This window comes from Cetorhinus maximus, unplaced genomic scaffold (assembly GCF_964194155.1).
Source record: "Cetorhinus maximus unplaced genomic scaffold, sCetMax3.hap1.1 HAP1_SCAFFOLD_739, whole genome shotgun sequence".
In the NCBI taxonomy this organism is placed as follows: domain Eukaryota; kingdom Metazoa; phylum Chordata; class Chondrichthyes; order Lamniformes; family Cetorhinidae; genus Cetorhinus; species Cetorhinus maximus.
In genome coordinates, this window is record NW_027596681.1 from 90,177 (window position 1) to 116,298 (window position 26,122).

The following is a 26,122-nucleotide window of genomic DNA, read 5'->3' on the forward strand; positions in this document are numbered from 1 at the left end:
GCAACTTCTCACCAACCAAGTTTTCCTGCGATGTCGCCCTTGAGTTTATTTTCAAACTTAGCCCGCTGCCCGATCGGAGGTGTTCCTCACAGGTCTGTCTGTCTCCTCTCCCAGAAGGTGAGACACATCGGGAAGGACCAGAAGAGAAAGTTTACCTGTGTCGCAGCCACATAGGATCTCACTTGTGGCCTTGATAAGAACTGTTTTCGAACTGAAGCAGGGCAGAAACCTGATTGGAGGAATTCAAACAGGGAGTTCTCGGAAAAATGGACACAGTTTTGGGAGATTACAAATTGTTTCAGGATTTTTGAAAGGAAAGAGAGGCTGGAGATGGGGCAGCAGCATGCAAAGATGGAAGAGTGAAGGGCTTGTTTTTATTTAAGGATATATAATGATGGAAGGTTTAAAGGAGAGCAGAACAGTATCTGAAAAGAGAGAACCATTGACAATGACGGTAAACATGGGGAAGTTGGATGGTCAGTAGTTTAGTGGGAATAGGGTCGATGGAGCAAGTGGTGCACACAGAGGGCATGAGAGGAGATGGGAGAGAAACTGGAAAAAGCTGTGTTCACGGCTCAGACATTGAGGGAAATTTAGAGACAGTTTGTCCTGGTGGGTTAGTGGAAGGGAGGGAAGAAGCAGAGGCAGCTGATCGGATTGTCTCAATCTTAGTGACAAAGAAGCTCCATGAGCTCCTCACAATTGTCATTGGGGCTGGGGATGGAGGAGACAGGGCAGAGGGAGAGCCCTTCAAAAGGAACTAACTTGTGCTAGAGATATCAAAACGACTCAACACACTGTTTATCGCAAAGCTGATTTATTCCAATTTTATACAGAATCTGTAACTGGGCTGGAGTTTATTAACCTCAGCAGAAACACACTCTTATGAATATGCTTCAGACAAGAATATCATTGGGAACTAAATCCAACCACAGCAGTTACTTGTGAACTCTCTGGTGTCTCAGTAGATGGAATGACCGAGTGAATCCCTTCCCACACTCAGTGCAGGTAAATGGCCTCTCCCCAGTGTGAACTCTCTGGTGTCTCAGTAGATGGAATGACCGAGTGAATCCCTTCCCACACTTGGAGCAGGTGAATGGTCTTTCCCCAGTGTGAATTCGCTGGTGTTCCAGGAGGTTGGATGGATCAGCAAATCCCTTTCCACATGTGGAGCAGGTAAATGGTCTCTCTCCAGTGTGAACTCTCTGGTGTCTCAGCAGGTTGGATGAATCAGTGAATCCCTTCCCACAATCAGAACAGGTAAATGGTCTTTCCCCAGTATGAACTCTCTGGTGTCTCAGCAGGGTGCATGAATCAGTGAATCCCTTCCCACAATCAGAACAGGTAAATGGTCTCTCCCCAATATGAACTCGTTGGTGTCTAAGCAGATGGAATGACTGAGTGAATCCCTTCCCACAATCAGAACAGGTAAATGGTCTCTCCCCAGTGTGAACTCGCTGGTGTTTCAGTCGGTTGGATGAATCAGCAAATCCATTTTTACACACAGTGCAGGTAAACAGTCTCTCCCTAGTGTGAACTCACTTATGTTTCATTAGGGAGGATGAATCAGCAAATCTCTTTTTACACACAGAACAGATAAACAGTCTCTCCCTAGTGTGAACTTGTTGGTGTCTCAGCAGGTGGAATGACTGAGTGAATCCCTTCCCACACTCGGAGCAGGTGAATGGCCTCTCCCTAGCGTGAACTTGCTGGTGTTTCAGACGGTTGGATGAATCAGAAAATCCCTTTCCACACACTGAACTTGTGAATGGCCTCTCTCCAGTGCTTGTACACTGATGGATTTCCAGCTGGGATGGGTGATTGAATCCCTTCCCACAGTCCCCACATTTCCATGGATTCTCTCCATTGTGACTGTGTTTCAACAGGTCAGATGATCGGCTGAAGCCTCGCCCACGCACAGAACATGCATGCGCTTTCTCTCCACTGTGAACAGGTCTCTTAACCCCCATATTCAAAATCCGATGGTATTTGGGTTACGATAAATTGGACGACACCATCAGATCCTGATGTGATGTCGGGTTTGTGATTCTGGACTGCAAACCCTGTGAAAATAGTACAAAACAAACAAAGGAGAGTGAAGGAGAACACACAAAAATACAAAGGCTGGGTGTGAAATTGAGCTCAACGTGTGGGACTGGCATTAGGTAAAAGTGACCATGAAATCTGCTGGATTATCATAAAAACCCAACTGGTTCACTAATGTCCTTCAGGGAAGGGAACCTGCCTGCTAGTCTGGGCCTACGCAACTCTACCAGAACATTGACAGAATTTCCCAATCCCTTATCCTCCAACCTCCATAAGGACCAGGGTAGCAGGTGAATGTGAACACCATCACCTCCGAGTCACACTCCGCCCTGACTTGTCTGACATCCATTATTGGATGGACAGAAACTTCCTCCATTTAAATTTTGGGAAGACTGAAGCCATTGTTTTCATTCCCTGTTACAAACTCCACTCCCCAACCTTCAATGCCTTTCTGACAACTCTGAGGCCGAACCAGACTGTTCACAATCTTGGTGTCATATTTCACCCCAAGCTGAGCTTCTGACTACATACCACTAAGGCCGTCCATTTCCACATCAGTCATTTTGCTGAATTTCATTCCTGCCTCAGCTCAGCTGCTGCTGAAACGCATCCATTCCTTTGCTACCTCTAAACTGGAAAGTTCCTAGCCTGCCACAGAAACAATGGAGTCATTTAAAACTCCACTTCCCATGTCTTTACTCGCACTTTGTCTCGTTCATCCAACGCCCCTGTTCTCATTGAGCTACATAGGCTCCTCGTTAAGCAGCACCTCAATGTTCAACTTCTCATCCTTGTTTTGAAATCCTTCAGTGACTACGCCCCTCACTATCTCTCTCATATCGTCCAATCTACATCCCTCCCAGATATCTGGACTCATTTCATTCAGACCGATTGAGCATCCCTGATTTTAATTGACTCACTGTTGGTGACCGTGTCTTCAGCTGCTCAGGCTATAAGTTCTAGAATTCCCTATTTAGGCCTCTCTTTCTCATCCTTTAAGACTCTCCTTAAAACTTGCCTCTTTGACCAAGCTGTTGATCATGTGCCCCAATATCTCCTCATGTGCTTCAGTGTTAAATATTCCGGTATAATATTCCTGTGAAATACTTTGGAACATTCTATTCTAATCAGTGTGCTACATAAATGCAACTTGTTGTTGTTGATTTGGACATTTATCATCGCTGAGTGAAAATCCTGTAACTCCCTACCAAACAGCATTGTTGGAACACCTTCACCACAGTGACTGCAGCGATTCAGGAAGAAGGCCGACCAACACCTGACCAACAGACAACTGGGGATTGACAATATCTGCTGGTCTTGTTAGTGACACCAAATACCAAGAATCGAGTTAACAAAAAATCTCGGAAAAAAAGGCATCGTGGAAATAGTTGTTACTAAAACAACACTCTTAAATTGAATGGACGTTTGTCACTCTGTTCTCCCCCAAGATCTACCTCCTTTAACAGCCTCACACTGGAAATTGCCGGGCCCGACTGGGTTGCAAAGTCCTCGGGGTTAACCCCAGCAGCTTCTCCTCCAATTCCACTCCAGCTCAAAATTGATGCAACAAAAAAGACCCCCATTCAACACCCACCCTAATTCAAACCGGCTCCTAATTGGTATGTCTGTGTTTCCAGACTCGGCTGCATGAAACAATAAAACAAAAGCAAAGCTCTGGAAGACTGGAACTGAAGTTAAGACATAAAATATTTTAAATATCCAGCAGGTCAGGCAGCATGAACAGATTAAGAAACAGAAGTAGGGGCTCAGGTCGCTGACCTGCCTTCAGGCTGCACGATAACTCTCGGCGATGGCTGCCGACTAATGGCGGGCAATGTTCCCACAATGCTATGCGCTCCAGAAACCGCTCTATCTAAAAGTTGTTAATTTCCGGTTGGAAGGTCGGTTGCCGCAATCGGCAGGTGGCAACTATGGCGCCGGGAGAGTCAAGGAGGTGAAGAACTGCAGCAAAATACAGGAGAACGATCACCCGCCATTATTACAGAACAATAAGCCGCGCATCTGCGCTTGCGCACCCACACCAGGGCCGGGACTAACAACTGTCCCGCATCCAGAATCACCGGGACCTGCAGCCTGGAACTGGGAGTGGGAGAAGCGGGAAGAATGAGGAGAAACAATATAATCCAACACTCACAACAACCTCCAATCCACCTCCATTCCCGGGATAGTGAGACAGAGTTTAGAAACACTCGCCAACACGACTCCAGTCAAACTTCCACGAGGAAAGGGGGAGCAGTGACTGTGCCTGCTCTGATATAGCCCCAGACCTGTCACTCAAACCCCTCAACTCCGCCCAGCTCACAGCTCAACCTACCAGCTTGACCGGGCGGGGCCTAGGTGTGGGACAGTCCAAGGTGAGTCCTTTGTGTAACCAAGACAGTGGGGAGGGGTGACCTCCCACCCTGTGCTTTGTCCCAAATGGTTCCATCACCCCCTCCCCCAGGGCCCACTAAACACTGCATGCAGACGGCTGAACGACCTTGGAGATCCTCACTGACCTGCATAGGTACATTATGCTGCTCCCCACTCCCGATACACTCTGTAAACAAGTTGTTTTTCTTTTTTTCTGCTGCCCCTTCGCGTGAACATCTTGATTCATACAAGTTTTGTTTAAGACTTGTTTAATCTTGTTTAATTGCAGGGCTATGGGGCAAAGGCAGGGACGTGGCATTAGGTAAATTGTCCCTTCAGGGGGATAACACAGACACGACTGGCTGAACGGCCTCTTTCTTTGCTGTAACCATTCCATGATTCTCTGACTTGCCTGTAACCCGCTGCTCCATTCAAAGTGTTTCCCACCTGCTGCTTTTGTCCCTGGCTCCCTGTTTAACCAAGTAATTCAGCCCCATTCTCCTGCTCACCCTGTGCAGTGTGTGTGTCAGACTTCCTCCGGACACCTGCCTCCGCCACCACCCCGGCCACTTCAACCATCAGTAGCTTTCTGCTTGTCTGGTTTTAGTTTAGATTTACAGAATTCCTGGATTTAGCTTCAAACTCGCCTTAATTGAAATCAGCAAAACTGAAAATTTTTGTCCCACACAACAGGCTAGATTCTTTTGTTTAAAGTCAGAGCCAAAAATGCAGTTACTGTACTCAATTAAAGAGGCTCTTCATTTTATTCCGCACCAGACCAGCATCTAAAACAGTAAACATTACCCTCCCAGACCCAAATATAAAACAGTGAACATTATCCTCCCAGACCCGAATATAAAACAGTGAACATTATCCTCCCAGACCCGAATATAAAACAGTGAACATTATCCCCCAGACCCGAATATAACACAGTGAACATGATCCTCCCAGACCCGAATATAAAACAGTGAACATTATGCCCAGACCCGAATATAAAACAGTGAACATTATTCCCCCAGACCCGAATATAAAACAGTGAACATTATCCCCCAGACCCGAATATAAAACAGTGAACATTATCCCCCAGACCCGAATATAAAACAGTGAACATTATTCCCCCCAGACCCGAATATAAAACAGTGAACATTATCCCCCAGACCCGAATATAAAACAGTGAACATTATCCTCCCAGGACCGAATATAAAACAGTGAACATTATCCCCCAGACCCGAATATAAAACGATGAGACTGGAGTTTCATGAGACCGAGACTTCTGTTATCGATGTGGCAAATTAATTTTGGACAATCTCTATCTTTACAAACTCTCAAAGTCTACAATCCCGACATGAATCTGAAAATGCTGGAATTCCTCAGCAGGTCAGGCCTTCATCTGTCGCAATAGAAACAGAGTTAACGTGACAGCTCTGACCTTTCATCTGACCTGAGAATATATAGAAATGTAACAGTACATTACCAGATCAAAAAGAGACACTTTACAGACATTGGGAATCAAAATTTGAATTCAACAATTTCCTATCATAATCTCTGCCCTCGTTTGTTCCTTATTTCTTTGAGTCCTAGTTTTCCTTTCTTATTTCTCTCATTTTCCTCACATTGCATTCAGACTGTTGTTATCGTGCCATTCACACCGAATCGAGAAACAGCTTTTGTGTTTTTAATAGTCCCATTACCACTCCCTTTAACCTTGCATTATGAAACCTTTTGTCAGTTAATCTCTCCTACCCTGCAGCCTTTCATAGACCTTTCCTTCTGTTCTTCTTCCACCTCCCCCTTCACTGGCTCACAGACCTGAAACGTTAATTCTGTTTCTCTCTCTACAGATTCTTCCAGACCTGCTGAGTGTTTCCAGTTTTTACTCTTTTCATTTCATGTTTTAAGCATTGCAGTAATTTTCGTTTTTCCATTCCAAGCACTCTACCTGACATTATTAATAATTCAATTCAGTTATTCATAAATTAATTTATCTGTACTTTATGTCTTGAAATCTGATTAATTATTGAGTTATTTATCAGTTATGTGTCTTTAAATTTAGTTACAATTTCACAACTCCTCACATTCTCCTCACGCTTCCTGGCACTAATATTAAATCCTTAGTAATCTTAAATGGAAGGGTCAGTCCAGCATTGACAGACCAGTCACTTTAACCTCTGTGTGGGAAAGCATTTAGAAGCGGCAATTCAGGTTAAAATTAAGCCACTTGTACAATTTGTTCAGAACAATCGTGTTGAACTAAATTTCTTGAGTTTTTGATAAGGCAACAGAGAATGTTGATGAGGGTAACACGGTTAATGTGCACATGAACTGCTAAAAGGCATTTGATGCAATGCCAAGTAACAGGCTTGTCTGCAAAGTTTAAATCCATGGGGCAGAGGCAGCATTGGCTGCGTGACAGGAAGCAACACGCATGGTGAACATGGAGCTCTGTTGAAGGGTCACGAGGACTCGAAACATCAACTCTTTTCTTCTCCGCCGACGCTGCCAGACCTGCTGAGTTTTTTCCAGGTAATTCTGTTTTCGTTTTGGATTTCCAGCATCCGCAGTAGTTTTTTGTTTTTATACGCATGGTGAACTGTTGCTTTTTCAAATTGAGGAAAAGTATACAGTGGGATCACAAGGGGTCGGTGGTCAGACCACTGATTTCTTGATATATATTAATGATCTCGACTTGTGTGTGCAGAGCAGCATTTCAAAATTTGCAAACGACACCAAATTTTCAAGTTGTCTTTACAGTGGGGAGAATGGTGATAAACCTCAAGAGGACACAGACACGATGGTGGAATGGGCAGACAGGTGGCAGATAAAATTTCATTCAGAGAGGTGTGAAGTGATTCATTTTGGTATGAAGAACAAGGAGCGACAATATAAAATAAAGGATACAAGTGTAAAAAGGTGCAGGAGCAGCGTAATCTGGGGCTTTATGTGCACAAATCATTGAAGATGGCGGGGCAGGCTGAGAAAGCAGTGAATAAAGCATGTGGAATCCTGGGCTTTATGAATACGGGAATAAAGTGCAAAATCAACCAAGTTAGAATAAACCCGAATAAAACACTGCTTTGGACACAACTGCAGTATTGTGTCCAATTCTGAGCTTTAGGAAGAATGTGAGGCATTAGGGAGTGTGCAGGAAAGATCCACAAGAGGTTGGAACTTCAATTAGGTTCGGTGAAGTTAGGCTTGTTATGCTTTTAAGGGGAACCATTCTCTTGCATCTTTTCTGGACCCTCTGTCTTCACTTCCTTCTGAAATTGTAGCCATTCAGTGGCGGTGGTGTTAAAAACTTTCTTTCATGGAATGTGGGCAGGGCCAGCATTTGTTGCCCTTGAAGCAAGTGCTTGCCACACCATTTCAGAGGGCTATTAAGAGTAACCACATTTCAATGTGGATCTGGAGTCACATGTCAGACCAGGTAAGGACGGCAGATTTCCTTCCCGAAAGGACATTAGTGAACCAGGTCGGTTTTTATGACAATCGACAATGGCTGAATCGTCGCCCTTATTGAGATTCGCTTTCAATTCCAGATTTAATAATTGATTTTTAATCCCACCAGCTGCTGTGGTGGGATTTGAACCCCTGTCCCCAGAGCATTAAGCTGGTTTTCTGGATTATTAGTCCAGTAACATTCCCACTGTGGCACCGTCTCCCCTAATATATATTTTTATTTATTTGTAGCCAACAGTTGAGTATTTGTCAGTATTTTGTTCCATGTGGTTTCTATTCGGAGTTTCAGACAGTTTCTGTGCCAAGTGGACGAGGTGTTTAAAGTTCATTCATTTGCCCCTTTTCCATCTCCAGGTCCGGGAAAGACACAGAGAATAATGTCCCCTCATTAAGTATCTATTGAGGAGACTGAGATGGACAATTCCCACTCCCCATCTTTCCGGTGGATAATGGATGTTCTGTTACATTCAGGTTTCTCTATCATTTCATCTCTAATTTTATTGAGTTTTTATATATTTATCCCCGAGACCCTGACCCAGGATAACGGCCGCCATCTTTTTTCAGGAGGTAGTAGGGCGCATGCGCGGCCATCTTGTTCCTGCAACAGTGAGTGGGCGGGGCTCCACGGTCCCGTTGCCCAACAGGGTCCTGGTGCCCGGGGAAAAGCAAACGGTAGACGGGGGGACAGTGTTTTAAGCAGCTTTACCCACTCCCAGGCTGCAGGTGATGTTTGCGGCCTAGAGGAGTCCATGGGCCATGTATATGTTCAGAGTGAGAGGCTGCAGCCCCTATGGGGCTGATTCGCAGACTTTGGTGACACTTCAGCCCCACAATCCTAATCTCTGGTTGCCCAGTGTAGGACGGATGGGGAGAGGGGCTGCGGTAAGACAGCGAATCTTTTCCTGTAACTGTTCATGTGCCTGTTTAAAACAGGAATTTGTAGATCCAGGATGGGTGACACACATGGGGGTGGTTATACTGGCTGCCGATCTCTCTTCCATGGTCTTGTCCGTGCCCTGGTGTCCCTGGAGAGGGAACATGCGGTGTCCACCGGTAAGCTTGACACCTTCCACATCCAGTGGGCACCTGAGGGTACAGAGTGTCTCACAGGCACTGGAAACAACGTCCTTGTTTAGTTATTAAGATTTCCTTTGCTTTTATTGGGACTTTGTTGCTGATTTGAACTTCTTTCAGTTTGATTGGACCATATGTTTGGGGAAAGAATGTTCCAAAGAAACTCGAATTTTCTGTTTTGAATTTCTATCCTGTACTTACAGTGATGGTTTTTGTAAACTCCTTTTACAGGGTACAAGAGGGAGATGATTTGCAGATAGGACACTAAAACCAAATATCAGATCAAGATCTGACAATGTCACTCGATTAACCAGGAAACAAAAAAACATAGAAAATAGGAGCAGGAGTAGGCCATTCGGCCCTTCGATCCTGCTCCGCCATTCATTATGATCATGGCCGATCATCCAACTCAATAGCCTGCTCCCGCTTTCTCCCCATATCCTTTGATCCCTTTCGCCCCAAGAGCGATATCTAACTCATTCTTGAAAACATACTATGTTTTGGCCTCAACTACTATCTGTGGTAACGAATTCCACAGGCTCACCACTCTCTGGGTGAAGAAATTTCTCCTCATCTCAGTCCTAAATGGTCTACCCTGTATCGTTAGGCTGTGACCCCTGGTTCTGGACTCCCCCACCATTGGGAAAACTTTTTCCTGCATCTATCCTGTCTAGTCCTGATAGAATTTTCTCGATTTCCATGAGATCCCCCCTCATTCTTCTGAACTCCAGTGAATATAATCCTAAACGACTCAATCTCTCCTCATATGTCAGTCCTGCCATCCCAGGAATCAGTCTGGTAAACCTTCGCTGCACTCCCTCTATAGCAACAAAATCCTTCCTCAGACAAGGAGACCAAAGCTGCACACAATATTCCAGGTATGGTCTCACCAAGGCCCTGTATAATTGCAGCAAGACACCCCTGCTCCTGTACTCGAATCCTCTCGCTATGAAGGCCAACATACCATTTGCCTCCTTTACCGCCTGCAGCACCTGCATGCTTACCTTCAGCAACTGGTGTACGAGGACACCCAGGTCTCGTTGCACATTCCCCTCTCTCAATTTATAGCCATTCAGATAATAATCTGCCTTCCTGTTTTTGCTACCAAAGTGGATAACCTCACATTTATCCACATTATACTGCATCTGCCATGCTTCTGCCCACTCACTCAGATTGTCCAAATCACACTGAAGCATCTCTGCATCCTCCTCACAGCTCACCCTCCCACCCAGCTTTGTGTCATCTGCAAATTTGGAAATATTACATTTAATTCCCTCACCTAAATCATTAATAAATATTATGAAAGCTGGGGTCCCAGCACAGATCCCTGTGGTACCCCACTAGTAACTTCCTGCCATTCTGAAAAAGACCCGTTTATTCCTTCTCTTTGTTTCCTGTCTGCCAATCAGTTTTCTATCCATCTCAATACACCATCCCCAATCCCATGTGCTCTAATTTTACACGCTAATCTCTTATGTGGGATTTTGTCGAAAGCTATCTGAAAGTCCAAATAAACAACATCCACTGGCTCCCCCTCATCAACTCTACGAGTTACATCGTCGAAAAATTCCAGTAGATTTGTCAAGCATGATTTCCCATTCATAAATCCATGTGGACTCTGTCCCATTCTGCCACTGTTTTCCAAGTGTTCAGCTATTGAATCTTTTATAATGGACTCTAGAATTTTCCCTACGACCGACATCAGGCTGACTGGTCTATAATTCCCGACATTGGACTGAATAACATTGATCTTTGACTGTGGAAGGAGAAATATTTGTCTGTTCTGTCTGTGGGAAAAGATTTCAAACATCAGTGTGACTGGAAAAGCACCGAGACACACATACACCCGAGTGAAAGTGCTCCAGTGAACTGACTGTAGAAGGAGCTTTAACCTGTTACACCAACTGAAAAAAAACATTTCATCATTCATAGCAGGGAGAAGTGTTCTGTCTGTGGACAAGGATTCAACTGATCGTCCAACATGGAGAGACATGGGTCACCGACACCATGGAGAGACCACGGAAATGTGGGGACTGTGGGTTAGGATTCAGATCCCCATCTGAGCTGGAAACTCATCAGCGCACTCACACTGGGGAGAGGCCGTTCACCTGCACTGACTGTGGGAAGGGATTCACTCAGATAAGTACCCTCACTTCACATCAACTTGTACACTCTGACAAGAGACCTTTTAAATGTTCTGACTGTGAAAATTGCTTTAATAGCAGAAAGATTCTGCTGACATATCAGCGAGTTCACACTGGGCAGAAACCATTCAACTGCTCCAAGTGTGGGAAGAGATTGACTCAACTAACCCAGCTCACTTCACATCAACGTGTTCACTCTGAAAAGAGACCTTTTAAATATGCCGACTGTGTGAAAAGCTATAAAAGCAAAATGGATCTGCTGACACACCAGCGAGTTCACACTGGAGAACGGCCATTAACCTGCTCCGTGTGTGGGAAGGTATTCATTTACCCATCCCTCCGGCTTACACACCAGCGAGTTCACACTGGAGAAAGGCCATTGACCTGGTCCGTGTGTGGGAAAGGATTCATTCACCCATCCCTCCGGCTGAAACACCAGCGAGTTCACACTGGAGAGAGACTGTTCACCTGCTCCGTGTGTGGGAAGGGATTCAGTCATTCATCCACCCTGCAGATACACCACTGTATTCACAAGTGACTCCCAGGGTTGGATTCTGCTGTTATTGCTGCTGTTAATCATATCCAGGACTGAACCGTGCTGTTTCCGACAGTTGGGGTTTGTTTCTGCTGATGTTAATAATCCCTGTAACTGAGCTGGAGTTTAAAATTTTGGATAAAGGTTAAATAAATCAGCTTTGTGTCAGACATTGTCGACATATTAGTCGAGGCATTGAACGTAAGAGCAGGGATGTTATGATGGAGCAGTATAAAGCATTAGTTAGGCCACATTTGGAGTATTCTGTGCAGTTCTGTTTGCCACACTACAGGAAGGACTTGAATGCACTGGAGAGGGTGCAGAGGAGATTCACTCAGGATGTTCCCTGGGCTGGAGCATTTCAGCTATGAAGAGAGACTAGATAGGCTGGGATTGTTTTCCTCAGAGCAGAGAAGGCTGAGGGGGGACCTGATAGAGGTGCACAAAATTATGAGGGGCATAGATAGGGTGGACAGGAAGACATTTTTCTCTTTAGTGGAGGGGTCAATACTGAGGGGGTATAGATTTAAGGTAAGGGGAAGAAGGTTTAGAGGGGATTTGAGGATTTTCTTTTCACCCAGAGGGTGGGGGCTATCTGGAACCAGCCAGCAAAGCTTACATCCCATGAATGAATTTTAAAAGAAAGACAACGCTTTCATCCCAGAAATCAACTGTGTGAACCTTCCCTGAAATGCTTCTAATACAACTCTATCCATCTCAAGATTATCCCATAACTATGTTATCATAAGGTGCGAATGGTATGAGCTGGAACTTGGTCTTTGTTATTTTTCAATCCATTTGCTAACAGAATCTCCCCCTTCCTTCCCCAGATTCGGACAATGATTAACTGAGACTTGGTCTCTAATGACGGCCTTAAAAGTGGATAAATCCCCAGGCCCAGGTGAAATGTGGAACTCAGTGCCTGAGGGGGTGGTAGAGGCAGGAAACCTCACAACATTTAAGAAGTATTTAGATGAACACTTGAAACACCACAGCTTACAGGGCTACGGGCCAAGTGCTGGAAAATGGATGAGAGGAGATGGGGTTTGATGATGACCACTGCAAGAATTCACCAAGGCTCCTTCAACAGCACCGTCCAAACCCATGACCACTACCATCTAGAAGGATAAGGGCAGCAGATAGATGGGAACACCACCACCTGGAAATTCCCCTCCAAGTTGCTCACCATCCTGATATGGAAACATTTCTTCACTGTCGTTGGGTCAAAATCCTGGAACTCCCTTCCTAACAGCACTGTGGGTAAACCTACACCACATGGACTGCAGTGGTTCAAGAAAGCAGCTCACCACCACTTTCTCAAGCGCAACTAGGGATGGGCAATAAATGCTAGCCCAGCCAGCGAAGCCCATATCCCATGAATGAATAAAAAAAACAGAACATGAGTGATTATTGTGGCCAGTAGAATGAAACAATGTTTTAAATTGTCAAGACATTAACACGTATTCCATATAAAAATTGTCTCTCAAACATTCAGGAAAGAATTAAACACATTGAACATATCAAAGTGAGTCGAATTAATTTGAAGAAGGAAATAGAATCTGGATTTAGAAAATATCCACGAAGTGGGTGCAGGTGAACAGAGCTGGAGAATCTTTAAAGTCTGTGCATGAACTTTTGTTTGAACCAGATGTAATTACAACATGTCAATAATTTAGAATTGTGTAAGCTGATCAGCTGATAGGGAGGATGAATATAAGTCGATAGTTATCACATTTTAGTGGAAAAGATTTGACATTTATTCTTGGTGGCGGCTAAATGGTTTGTGTTGCTGATTCTGATCATTCTAGTAGCTTTAGTATGTTATCTAAGGTTTGTCATCAAGAAATTAGGAAAACAAGCTCGGAGCTTAGAAATAGTGAAGTTAGTCAGAAATCAGTTGTGAGAAGTCAATAAGGATATTCCCTTCTCAAAGTGGGGAGATCTGTGAGAAATCACTGTCTAATTAATCTTATGAAATCTTCAGAAATTTATTGAACATTACAAGAATAGCTCTCTCTCTCTCTCTCTCCCTTGTTTAGGAAGAAAGATTCCTGGCTTGATAAACATAGGACAATGTATCCCTATGATAACTCATAGGGATGGTCTCAGTAGTTACAGGATGGAATTTGTAGTAGTGATTGAAGACAATGGCTTTGGTCTTTCCAATTTTTAATTGAGGTAATTTCTGCTCATCCAGTATTGGGTGTGGGATAAGCACTTTGATACAGTACCAGGGGAGAGAGAGAAAAAACTGTGAATAATATCAGCTGACATGGAGAAGTTGGGTGATCAGTAGTTCAGTGAGAGTGGGGTCAGTACAGCAGAAAGTGGGTCTCTTGGACAAGATGAGCAGTGAGAGGGCATGAGGGAGATGGGAGAGAAACTGGAGAAAGATGTGAGTTCAGGGTTCAGACAAGGGGGAATTTTAAAGGCAGTTTGTCCCGGTGGGTTAGTGGAAGGGAGGGAAGCAGCAGAGGCAGCTGATCGGATTGTCTCAATCTTAGTGACAAGGAAGCTCCATGGGCAGAATTTTGCCCTTGGCGTGCGGGCTCGATGGGGCGAGTGGGGCAGTCAGGAAGCTGACTGCTGCCTGCAATCAGGCCCGGAAGGCAATTTCATGCTGGAGGCCAATTAAGGCCTGCGTTGCGTGAAACGTGAGCAGCAGTGCTCAGCCCTGCCTGTGCGGGCGGAGGGAGGAGTGCGAGCTGGGCGAATGTGACCTTTGTACATGCACGCGAGAGTGAGCTACATAATCTCCCTGAGGCAGAGAGCTGTCTCAGGGAGATGGATTGATTTGAAAAAGAAATTAAAGATTTTATACATGTTATGAAACATGTCCCCTCATGTCACTCTGTCACATGAGCAGGGACATGTTTTTAATTAATAAGATAAAAGCAAAATACTGCAGAGCAGTACTTCTTCAAGGTCGGCATTCCTGGAAGAGAAGTGGCAGTGAATTAAATACGATAAAAGCAAAATACTGCAAAATACTTTTGCAAAGAAGCAAAACTCGGTTTGTCTCTCCAGAGATGCTGTCAGACGTGCTAAGTTTTTCCAGCATTTTCTGTTTTTGTTTCATGTTTTTAATTCAAGTGTAAAATTTGATTTGTTTCAGGCGACCTCGTCCCGCCCGTGGATGAGGTTTCCTGAAAAAGGTAAAGGCCACTTGGCCTTTTCGCCCGCCCATCAACCATTAGGTTCGATGGGCAGCGTAAATTTGAATTTAATTAACTTCTTAGTGGCCTTACAGGCTTCTTAATTGTCGGCAAAATATTGCAGGACTGCGCGATGACGTCGGGACACTCTCCCACCGAGCGTAATTTTCTGCCCCATGAGCTCCTCACACTTGTTGTTGGAGGTGAGGATGGAGGAGACGGGGGTGAGGAAGAGCCCTTCGAAAGGAACTAACTTGTGTTTGAGAGATTAAAAATTGATACACGCTGAGTTTAACACAAAGCTTATTTATTTGACTTTTATCCAGAATATTACTCCCGATAACTGACCTGGAGTTTCTTAACATCAGCAGAAAGAGACCCCCATGAACATGGTTCAGTCCTGGATGTGATTAACAGCAGAATCCAATCACTGTATTTACTTGTGAACTTGCTGGTGTCTCTACAGATGGTATAAGCGAGTGAATCCCTTCCCACACCCGGAGCAGATGAACGGCCTCTCCCCAGTGTGAACCCGCTGGTGTATCAGCAGATGGGATGACTGAGTGAATCCCTTTCCACACTTGGAGCATATGAACGGTCTCTCCCCAGTGTGAATTCGCTGGTGTACAGTGAGTTGAGATGATCGCCTGAACCCAGTCCCACAGTGAGAGCACCTGAACGGTCTCTCGTCAGTGTGAACACGTTGATGACGAAGCAGCTCCCCAGAACTTTTATAGCACTTCCCACAGTCTGAGCATTTAAAAGGTCTCACGTCAGAGTGAACACGTTGATGGGACATCAGATTCCCAGGACTTTTATAGCATTTCCCACAGTATGGACATTGAAAAGGCCTCTCCCCAGTGTGAACTCGCTGGTGCATCAGTAGGTTGGATGAAGTAGTGAAACGCTTCCCACACTGGGAGCAGGTGAATGGTCTCTCCCCAGTGTGAATTCGCTGGTGTACAGTGAGATGAGATGAACGTCTGAATCCAGTCCCACAGTGAGAGCACCTGAACGGTCTCTCGTCAATGTGAACATGTTGATGACGCATCAGTTCCCCAGAACTTTTACAGCACTTCCCACAGTCTGAGCATTTAAAAGGTCTCTTGTCAGTGTGAACTCGCTGGTGGGTCTTCAGGCTGGATGACTGACTGAATCCTTTCCCACACTCGGAGCTGGTGAACGGCCTCTCCCCAGTGTGAGTGCACCGATGAGTTTCCAGCTCAAATGGGTATCTGAATTCCTTTCCACAATCCACACATTTCCTTGGTTTCTCCCCACTGTGAACGGTGCCTTTTCCTTCCATGTTCAAAATCCGATGATATTCAGTTTACGATAAATTGTGCGACTCCGTCAGGTCCTGATGTGATGTTTGATTTCAGTTTCCCGACTGCAAATCCTCCCCTTCTAATACCCTGTGAAATTGATTTAAAACAGAAAAAAGGGAGTGAGAGAGAACCCACAAAAACACAAAGGCAGGTTGTGAAATTGAGCTGAATGAATCTGGGAATTTGTGGGGCCGGCACGAGGAAAAAGTGACCATGAAAACTGCTGGATTGTCATAAAAACCCAACTGGTTCACTAATGTCCTTCAGGGAAGGGAACCTGCCACCCAGTCTGGGTCTACACAAGGCTCTGGCCTACAAGGAAGCAGAGGGAGAGAGAGGTGGGAGAGGCAGGGGGTGAAGGGATATCTACAACACAACAAGAACTATGACAAAGTCTCCAGAAATCTCAACCTCCACCACCTAAAGGACCAGGGTAGCAGGTGTATGTGAACACCATCACCTCCAAGATCCCGTCCTAGTCACACACTATCCTGACTTGTCTGGATGAACAGAAATTTCCTCCATTTCAATATTAGGAAGACTGAAGTCATTGTCTTCAGTCCCCGCTACAAACTCCACTCCCTGACCACCGGCTCCATCCTTCTCCCTGACAACTGAGGCTGAACCAGGCTGTTCATAGGGACATAGGAGCAGGAGTAGGCCATTCAGCCCTTTGAGCCTGCTCCAACATTCAATCTGATCAAAATATTTTTCCCACACTATCCGCATATTCCTGTATGTAATTGCTCAATCTGTCATCCATTCCTTTGTTCCCTCTAGACGTAACTATCCTAACGCACTCCCAGCTGGCCTCCCACATTCAGCCTCCCTGTAATCCAAAACTCTGCTCACTTGCACCAAGTCTTATTCACCCCTGTACTCACTGACTTACAAGAGCTCTGGGTTAAGGAGAACCTCAATTTCAAATTTCTCATTCTTGTTTTCAAATCCCTCCATGGTCTCTCCCTCCCTACCTCTGTAATCTCCTCCAGCCTCACAGCCCTTCGAGATATATTTGCTTCTCTAATTCCGACCTGCTCAGCATTCCTGATTTTAACTGCTCCACCTTTTGTGTCTCCCCCAGCAGCTGCCAAGGCCACAAGCTCTGGAATTTCCCGCCTAAACTTCTCCACCTCACTTTCCTCCTTAAAACCTACCTCTTTGAGTAAAACTTTGTTCATCTGCCCTGATATCTCTTCATGTGGCTCAGTGTCAAATGTTGTTTTCTAACACTCCTGTACATTTAATTACACAATAGAATGAATTAATTACCATTTCAGGTTGGGCAGAATTTGATGGTTAACATAGGTGCCAAAGTGAATGAGAAATGGACTACAGCTCAGGAAAAAACAATTCCTCAAAGGTACTGTGGGAAGATAAAGCTGGTGAGCCAGCAGCACATGGTCAGGGGATGGGCAGCAGTGGAAACCTCATTTAGACACAGTTGACAGAAGGAACATTAAAATCCTAAACATAATTAAAATACACTCATAATTAGAGACAGAGAAAGTTAGACAATGGCAGAGAGGTGATCAGGAAGGGCAGAGGTGAAACAGAGCAATAGATGGACATGGATTCAGATCCACAGTAAAGGACTCGCACCAGTCCCAGAGACATGAAACCTCTCACAGATAACAGAGCACAGCACTAAAAGCTCTAAACCGTGGATGAATAGTCAAGAATACTCAACTCTGAAACAATTTCAGTTTTTAAATATAAACTCTCCTGCTGGAGCCTGCAGCTGGAAAGATATCAGAAGCACTGGAGTCAGAGAAAAATCTCCCAGTTGAGGAAATATCCAGGGAGCGGGATGATGTCACGGTGTAATTGTCGATGTGCGATGATGTCACAGTGTAATTGTCGATGTGTGATGATGTCACAGACATGGACACAGAACATCTGGGTCTGTGCAAACCAGTGATCACCACACATTATGAAGGATGGGAGGGTCCTTGAGAGGGTGCAGAGGATATTTACCAGATTGGGTCGAGGGATGAGGGATTTTAGTTGTAAGGTTAGTTTGGAGAAACTGGTGTTGTTCTCCTTGGAGCAAAGTAGGTTGAGGGGAGATTTTATGGAGGTGCATAAGTTTATGATAGGTTGAGATAAGGTAGATAAAGATGTTCACATTAGTTGATCATAAAAGGATTACAGACACAGGTTTAAGATTTGAGGCAAGATCAACGAGGAAAGGAATTTACAGAGTGAGTGGTCGAATGAGCTGGAACACAATGCTTACAGTCAGAGGCCAATAATATTCAGATCCTGATGAATCGAGTGACACTGTTAGATCTTGATGTGATGTTTGGTTTGAGCTTTCCGTTTGCAAATCCTTCCCATTTTACATCCTGTAAAAAGAGTATTAAAAAAATCCATCACTTTCAGCCCAGGATTGAAATTGCGAAGAGACAGACATTGGTTTGAGTTTACTGTATGTAAATCCTCTCCTTCTAACCCCCTGTAAATGGAGTTTCCAAAAACCATCCCTGTCAGTCCAGGATAGAAATTCACAACATTGTCTCCTCCTACCTCCTGGACCAGTATGGCCGCGCATGCGCCCTGCTGCACAGCCGCTCCCCCGGGCCGAGCAGAGGGATATTCAGCTATTTCCGGTCTGTTTGCTGCAAACGCGGGACCGGTAGTTTCCTATTAAGCGTCTGGGGCCTGCACCAAGTGTTTATGAAGCCTCCTTGCGCACTCCGCTGGCTCCATTCCTCCCGCTCACCCACCCACAACTCTGTTATTCTGCTGCAGTCACCATTTTTTCACCCACTCGCTGCCGCTCTGCTCACAGGATAGCACTGCGCATGCTCAGACAGGAATCCACAATGCGCAGGTGCCAACCACACCCGCAATGCGCATGCTTATCTCTCTGGGGCTCTGGATAGAGCACATTCTCTCCCGCTGTGAATGCTAGGTGACAGATCCGCCATTAGAAGCCGATACTGTTGCATATAAAATTATTTTTGATGATCCGATGATGACTAAAGATTTAGGGTCAAGATATAAAATTATTAAATCAATTGAGGCAATAAAGTACACACGCCTCTACCATACTCCTGACATGGGTGTAATTAACAGCAGAACAAATCCCTACAGTTAGATGTCAATTCACTTGATTCTTAGCAGGTGAGGTGAAGAAGTTATTTTTCTTTCCACACACTGAACATTTAAACTCCGTCTTGCCAGTAAGAATGTGCCTATTGCGGATTAAATCTTTTGAACTTTTAAAGCCTCTGGTGACTGGTGGCCAAACTTTGCACACATGAACTACCAGAATTTTCTCCATCAGATGTGACTGCTGCTGTGTCAACTCATCAGATGATCGAGTGAATCATTTCCACATTCAGCTGGTGAATGATGTTTTCAGTGTGTGACTTTACCCAGGAGTGTGAAGCTCAGACTTGGATCTCAAATCCTTCTTGAAATGAGTTCTACATTCTCATCCAAGGAAAAGATGCTGTAAATCTGAAATAAAAACAGGACATTTTGGAATTCGAAACAGGCCTGGTAGCGTCAGTGGAGAGACACATATTTTTCCTTTCAGGCCTGTGACTTTTCAGCAGAACTGTACTGAGTCAGTGCACAGACCTGAAAACATAACTCTGACTCTCAATCCAATGAAATTTCCAGATATGCCAAGTACTTCTATCATTTTCAGCCTTTCTTTCTGGTCAAAGACGTTGCTTCTGAAATGGACATTGGATTTATTGGTGACTAAGTTATATTGATTCTTGTCTGTCTGAAAGTGGAAACATCTTCCAAACACTTTTCTGACATTAACAGCTTCGATCAAGTCATCCCTCACCCTGTTTTCCAGAGAACCTGTTGAACCTTTTGAATCGTTCTTGAAAGTTATAACTTTTCAGTTCTGGCATCACTCCAGTAAATATTTCTTGCACCTTTAACAGGGCTTCTGGATAAACATAATGGTATGGAGATGGAGCGTCCCTTTCAAAATAGGTACTTTTATCATGAGCCTGTTGTGTACCTTCTTGCAGTACATCGACTGAACAACATAAACTCATCCCAGCTCCGCTTTCTTCACATTGAAATCCAGTGTGAAAATATTAACAGTTTCAAAGCTTAACAAGGTGCACAAGATTGGAAGGAGAGTCTGGCTGTGGATAATTGACACTGTGCACATTCCTGTAATCAGTATCTCGGACAATCAGGAAAATGAGCTCCTGTCAACCCATCCCGACTCAAAGCCTCGTGTCTTACATTCCCTGTCCCTGCTTACCAGGGAAAAATTAGGTTCGTGAACTAACTTTGCCTGCATCAAGCAATTAATTGACCTGGGAGTTTAACGGGCACATGGAGCTGGAGGCGAGGCAGGGATAGAAGCAGAAACAGCTGCAGCATGGAAGCGTTTAGAATTTGACGTGCGTCAGTTACTTTCAGTGATGAATGTCAGCCGTGTGTTCCGTTGTCAGTTTCACAGGAACCGCAGTGATGAGGTTGGTGTGTTTTGGAAATTGCAAGTTGTACATGAGCAGTTTGAACAGCAGTTCGAACACCTGCCAGCTCAAATTTTATTTAGGGGTATGTATGCGGTGTTTCATTTTTACAGGAAGGACGAGGAGGGACAGGATCGATATAAATTGCTGTGGGAAAAAGGTGGGATTATGAAATTAGTTAAATTGCTCTTCCAGAGAGCCGACACGGACACGATGGACCGAATTTACTCCTTTTCTGCTGTAGGCATTTATGATTCTATGCCAACAACATTAAACTGTGCAGAGGACCAGTCATCGTGGCCAAGTGGTTAAGGCGTTGGAGTCCAAATCCATTGGGGTTTTCCGCTTCCCATTTTCCCTGGTTTTAACTCGCTGTCTACAGAGTTAATTATCATTTAAATTGAATCTAATCCAACCAAACATTCGAGAGTTTTCATATTTACGTTCATTAACGAAAACAGTCATGAAACTAGCACTGGAAAATAGAACAAAAACAGAACCAGGTTGGTGTCATTCTTGCTTCCCTAAAGGACATTAGTGAACCAGATGAGTTCTTATGACAATCGTTCCATGGTCACCGTTAGACTTTCAATTCTATGTGGGATTCCAACCCTGGCCCCCAATGGATTACCCTGATTACTCTGGATTACTAGCCCAGTGACAATACCACTAAGCCAGCACCTTCCTGAGTCTTCATTCTTTCTCAAAATAAAATTCAGCAAAATAATAATAGTTTTAAAAGAATGTTTCTTCTGGCAGCGGCTGATTGGAGAGTGTTGGGCTGGATAATTGCTGCATTTCCCTGTCTCACTCACTGTGGAGCTGAGGAAGAGAGAAAAATTGATGTGTTCGTTTGATCCAATAACTTCATAGATTTCTATTGGGCTAGATGGAGGTACATGATCGTTTATTTTCTTTAAAATGAATATTCAGAATATTCTTTGAAATGAAAGTTCAGAAATGAAGATTGTTGTGCGAACTCAGAGGGTAAAAGTCGAGCTTGCAATGTTGGGCGATATTTTCCTGTGGTTTCAGAGCCACAGAGCCAGCCAGACCTGTGTGGGAATGAATGTTGATGGGGAGAAAACGACGACGGATTTGCCCCTGGGTGGCCTCAAACCACCGATTTTTTTTCAGTTCTCAGCTGAATGCACTGATCAATTGTGCAACAGAGACTGATGAAAGTTGACTCTTCGAGATACCCTAAAGCAGGGGGTCAGTGAGTTAAAGCTTCAGATTGCTGCTACCAGAATGACAATTGTTCTCTATCAGTTTCATTCTCCCAAAATTAAATTTGGGACACTCATCGTGGATACATGGACACCTCCATCTCACCGGGAACCAGCTCTCCTACAACAGTTGCCGTCTCCCTTTGAAACTTTCAGTGTTTTGTCTGTTACCAAATATTCTGATTGTCCCGAAGCCAATAATTCTAAAGGGGTTTCTCTGTTACACAGCGAGTGGTTAGGATCTGGAATGCACTATCTGAGAGTGTGGGGGAGGCAGGTTCAATCGTGGATTTCAAGAGAGGATTGGACAGAAAATCCAGGTCTCCGGGGAAAAGGCGAGGGAGTTGGACCAGGCGAGTTAGTTTCCAGAAGAGTAAGAGGTCTCTCTTTTCAGACGGAGATGAGAAGTTTTTTTTTTCTCTCTCGGTGGGTTGTTAGTCTGTGGAATTATTTTTCCCAGAAAGCATTGGAGGCTGAGTCATTGAATTTATTCAAGGCAGACTTAGATAGATTTTTGATAGACAAGGGAGTCAAGGGTTATGGCGGACAGACAGGAAATTGGAGTTGAGCCCACAACAAGATCAGCCATGATCTTATTGAACAGCAGAACAGACTCAAAGGGCTGAATGGCCTATTCCTGCTCCTGTTCCTGAGCCCTATGTTGCTATGACACGGGCTGAATGGCCTCTATCTGTGGGGTAACTTTGAACCTGATACTATGATACTATGAGGAGCTCGGGAGGTAAAATGGACTATCTTGGTTATGTTGGTTATGTTGTAATTCAGTGCAAACACCACTCAAGGCAATGGTTAGTGTGCATTGAGTGGAGATAGCATGGCCGAGCGGTCTCAGGGGGTTGGGTTTAGACTCCAGTCTCCTGTGTGTGTTGCCCTTTCAGTCACATCATCTCAGAATCGGCTCGAAGTCGGTGTCCTTTTAAGATCTTCATTTTGGTAGGAAGAACAAGGAGAGTCAGTGTAAATTGCAGGGTGACCGGGAAGATGTGGAGCCGAATGATCTCTGTCGCTGCTAGAACCGTTCTGGGATGTTATATGAGCAACATTAAAATCACCGTAAGGCCTGTAGTTGGGGCCAAGTGTTTAAAGTAATGGGCTTGAAATCCATTGGGGTCTCCCGAAGCAGGTTTGAGTCTGGCTGACTGCACATCTTCCTTTAGATGCCTCCAGGGTTAGTTATTGGTTAAATTGGATAAAAACCTTCCAACATTCCCGTGTACTTTACCTGCTTCCCTTCCGCGTTTCTTCATTTCCATTCATCTGCAAACATTTACTCAATTTGGAGTCTGGAAAGGAACAATAATTGGCCAAGTTGGTGTCGCCCTTGCTTTCTTGGTGTTTGCCTCTCCTTCGGTCTCTGTCGCTCTCAGTGTAAATGTCTATCTGTGATCCTCTGTTTATGTCAATGTGCTTCAGTTCCCCAAGGGGATGAACACATTTTTATCATCACAAGCTTTATTCACATGAGTTAAACTCAGAACAAGCTGAGACACCAACTGGAAATCAGGATTTCTATCCCTGTATTTTGGAATATGAACGGCTTAAAATGCTGGTCCGGTTAGCTCAATCGATAGAACATGAAACTCTAAATTCCGGGGCCATGTATTTGAGCCCCACGCTAGGCGCCATTATTCCTGAAAACTTTGCAGCTTCCATGGGTGATCCCCAGCTCTCCATTGCTCCAGCAGTATCACCGCTCAAACTGAGTCTTTCTCCGTCCCACTTTGTGAAAAATCGATTTGGTTGTTTCTGCGTTAAAGTTGCCCTCTGCTTCACTGGAAGTCGTGACTGTTCAGTGCTGAGGATTTGGTGCTTTCACTGGCAATTCCTGGTCAAGGAAAACCTTTTCCTTACCACTGTGTGAACTGTCACAATGAACAGAAATTCCTGATTAAATGAAACCAGGTTTGGCAGCGTCTGTGGAGTGAGAAAGAGAGTTAATCTTTCAGCAGGATGATCTTTCATCAGAGCTGGAAAAGTCAGAGATGTAACAGGTGGAAAACAAGTCCAGAGGCTGAGGGAGGGGAGTGAAAGGACAAAAGGGAAGGACTGTGATAGGTTACAAGGCCTGAGACAGAAACTGACGAAAGGGATGATGGTGCAAAATGCGGATGGGAATGGGACAGATTTATCTTCCTGCTGTTCAAACTGGCAAAAATATCACTCTTGATCAACCAATCACAACTGCCCTTTCAAAGTAACTTTCTATAAGTGTTTCATTTCCATCCCCACTGCTGCTGCCTTCACAGTCATTCTATCATCTTCAACCCATTCCAGCAAAATCCACCTTCTTCCCTTGTGTTCAGCTCTTCTGACGTCATGGGACTGAGTAAATTCAGTGAAAATTTTTTTGTCATTTGGAACAAGATTCGGAACCAGACCTGGGAGAGGTCTGTGTCGGTGTAAACAGTGAAATCTCCCCTATTACCATTATATTTTGCCGTGAACCACCGTCTCTTTCGTCAGTGATTTGCAGCCTGCCATGCCCTTCTCTCATTCCTTATCTTCACCTCTATATTTGTTCACGACCTGTTGCACGGCTGACAATTCCGGCGCTGGTGCAATACTCCAGCTCTCACTCCACTTATTCAGGCGGAACTGATATGCGCTTTCAATTTTCAATCAAGAAGTAATGCATATTTATATTAATCATTCTCATGACATTTATAAGCGCCGAACCCTAACCACTAGACCCCCAGGTTTGCAGCTTTACAGCCCAGATTATCCATGCTTTCTGTGCCTTTTATTTCCATTCCAAACCTCTTTCAACAGAGACACTTTTCTCCGACAAAATGACACGTTTCTCTAGAACACAACCGACTTCTTCAGCCAATGACAACAGCGATTGCTGTTAGCTGGAGAAGCATTCATTGTCTCACAGTCCCGGGTTGTCATTGGATCATTAAACAACAAAAAAAGACAGAAATCGCCAACTCTCCTGTTACCCGGTGAGTTCCAACAGATAAGGCGAAGAGCAAGTGCAATACGGCTGTGAGACACTGCATTAAGCTAATATTCAACAACAAGAAGGAGCAACGCAGCTTTTCCTGTTACTTAAATGTGTAAGTTGTGGTAATGTTTCTGCCCGGTTTAGAACCGGGGACCTATCGCGTGAAAGACGAACGTGATAACCACTACACTACAGAAACTCCATTCTGACTACAATGCAGTTCCGCAACAGCATTTTTGGGTCTTTGTTTTGAAGAAATGGAATTCGGCTGTTCTCATTAGGAATGCTGAAGACAGACTGAACAACAATGTCATCATCAAATGTTACAGCAGGTTGGATGGTCATTAGATCATCTCTTCTGTGCCCGTTTCCTTTTTAAAGAGGAACCAATCCGTCTCAATATACTTCTCTCTCTCCATAAGCCTAATTTTTCTCTATTTCAAGTAACTGTCTAATTCACTTTTGAAGAAGGAGTTTCTGCAGAATCCATGCACAGTTTCCCTTAATTAACAAAGTTTCCCCGACCCAGTAACATGAAGATTTGGACTTGGGTTCCTTCCAGTCCCTCGAGGGGTGGATCCGAATCCCAGCACTGCCACAGTTTAAGTCATATTCCCATTTTGGGGAACTTTAGGAATTCCCTTTCGGAGAACAAGAGGAGATTCTAGTTTAATACAGGGCGGGTTGTGAATGTTATTTTGTTTGGAAAAATGCGGAGAGGCAATACAAATATAAATTGTTGTGGGGGGAAGGCGGGTGTGTGGAATTGGTTGAGTTGCTCTTCCAGAGAGCCAGCACAGGCACGATGGGCCGAGTGACTTATTTTGTAGCCATTTCTGATTTGACAAGGACACATTTGAGCTCGGAAGCTGCTGTTAGTCGTGACTGAATGTTTAAGGTGATGGATTTCAAATCCATTGGTCTCTCCCCCTGTAGGTTTGAATCCTGCTGACTGCAGTTCTCATTATTCCTAATTTTAACCAGGTGCCACCAACCTCATCCCTGCGGCTCCTGTGAAACTGACAAGGCGACACACGGCAGAAATTCATCACTGAAAGTAACTGACACACATCAAATTCTGCCGCTTTCATGTCGCATCTTTTAACTTCCTGTTCTCCATCTCAGACATTTCCAGGTCTATCAAATGTCATCCACCTGGAACTTCAGCCTCCACCTCATTTTACTGAATATGGTCCATTTTCCGTGTGCTTAAGTTAATAGGTGGCTCCATAGCTCAGTGGTTACAACACTCGACTTATAAGTCATGGGGCGTGAGTTCAATTCTCTCTGTGAACCTATGGGTAACCTTCAGCTGAGATGGTGAAGTTACGTGGAAAGCTGAGAGACTGCA

General features: G+C 44.5%; 1 protein-coding gene, 1 non-coding gene and 1 pseudogene across 3 annotated transcripts in view; 1 reads left to right on the forward strand and 2 right to left on the reverse strand.

Moving 5' to 3' along the window:
• Positions 1 to 938: 938 nt before the first annotated feature.
• LOC144674641 (uncharacterized) lies at positions 939 to 18,411 on the reverse strand (annotated as a pseudogene). Its single transcript, XR_013574603.1, has 2 exons — positions 18,354 to 18,411; positions 939 to 2,063 (listed from the first exon to the last, which is right to left on the reverse strand). The product of XR_013574603.1 is annotated as an uncharacterized LOC144674641 (transcript).
• The window catches only part of LOC144674642 (uncharacterized), a 57,623-nt gene continuing 42,460 nt past the window's right edge, over positions 10,960 to 26,122 (forward strand). Inside the window, 1 exon segment of the mRNA XM_078535905.1 lies at positions 10,960 to 11,586. Within this exon segment, the coding sequence (XP_078392031.1) occupies positions 10,960 to 11,586 (627 nt within the window).
• Positions 24,898 to 24,970, reverse strand: trnae-uuc (transfer RNA glutamic acid (anticodon UUC)). The gene has a single exon. It is a non-coding gene; the product is annotated as a tRNA-Glu (tRNA).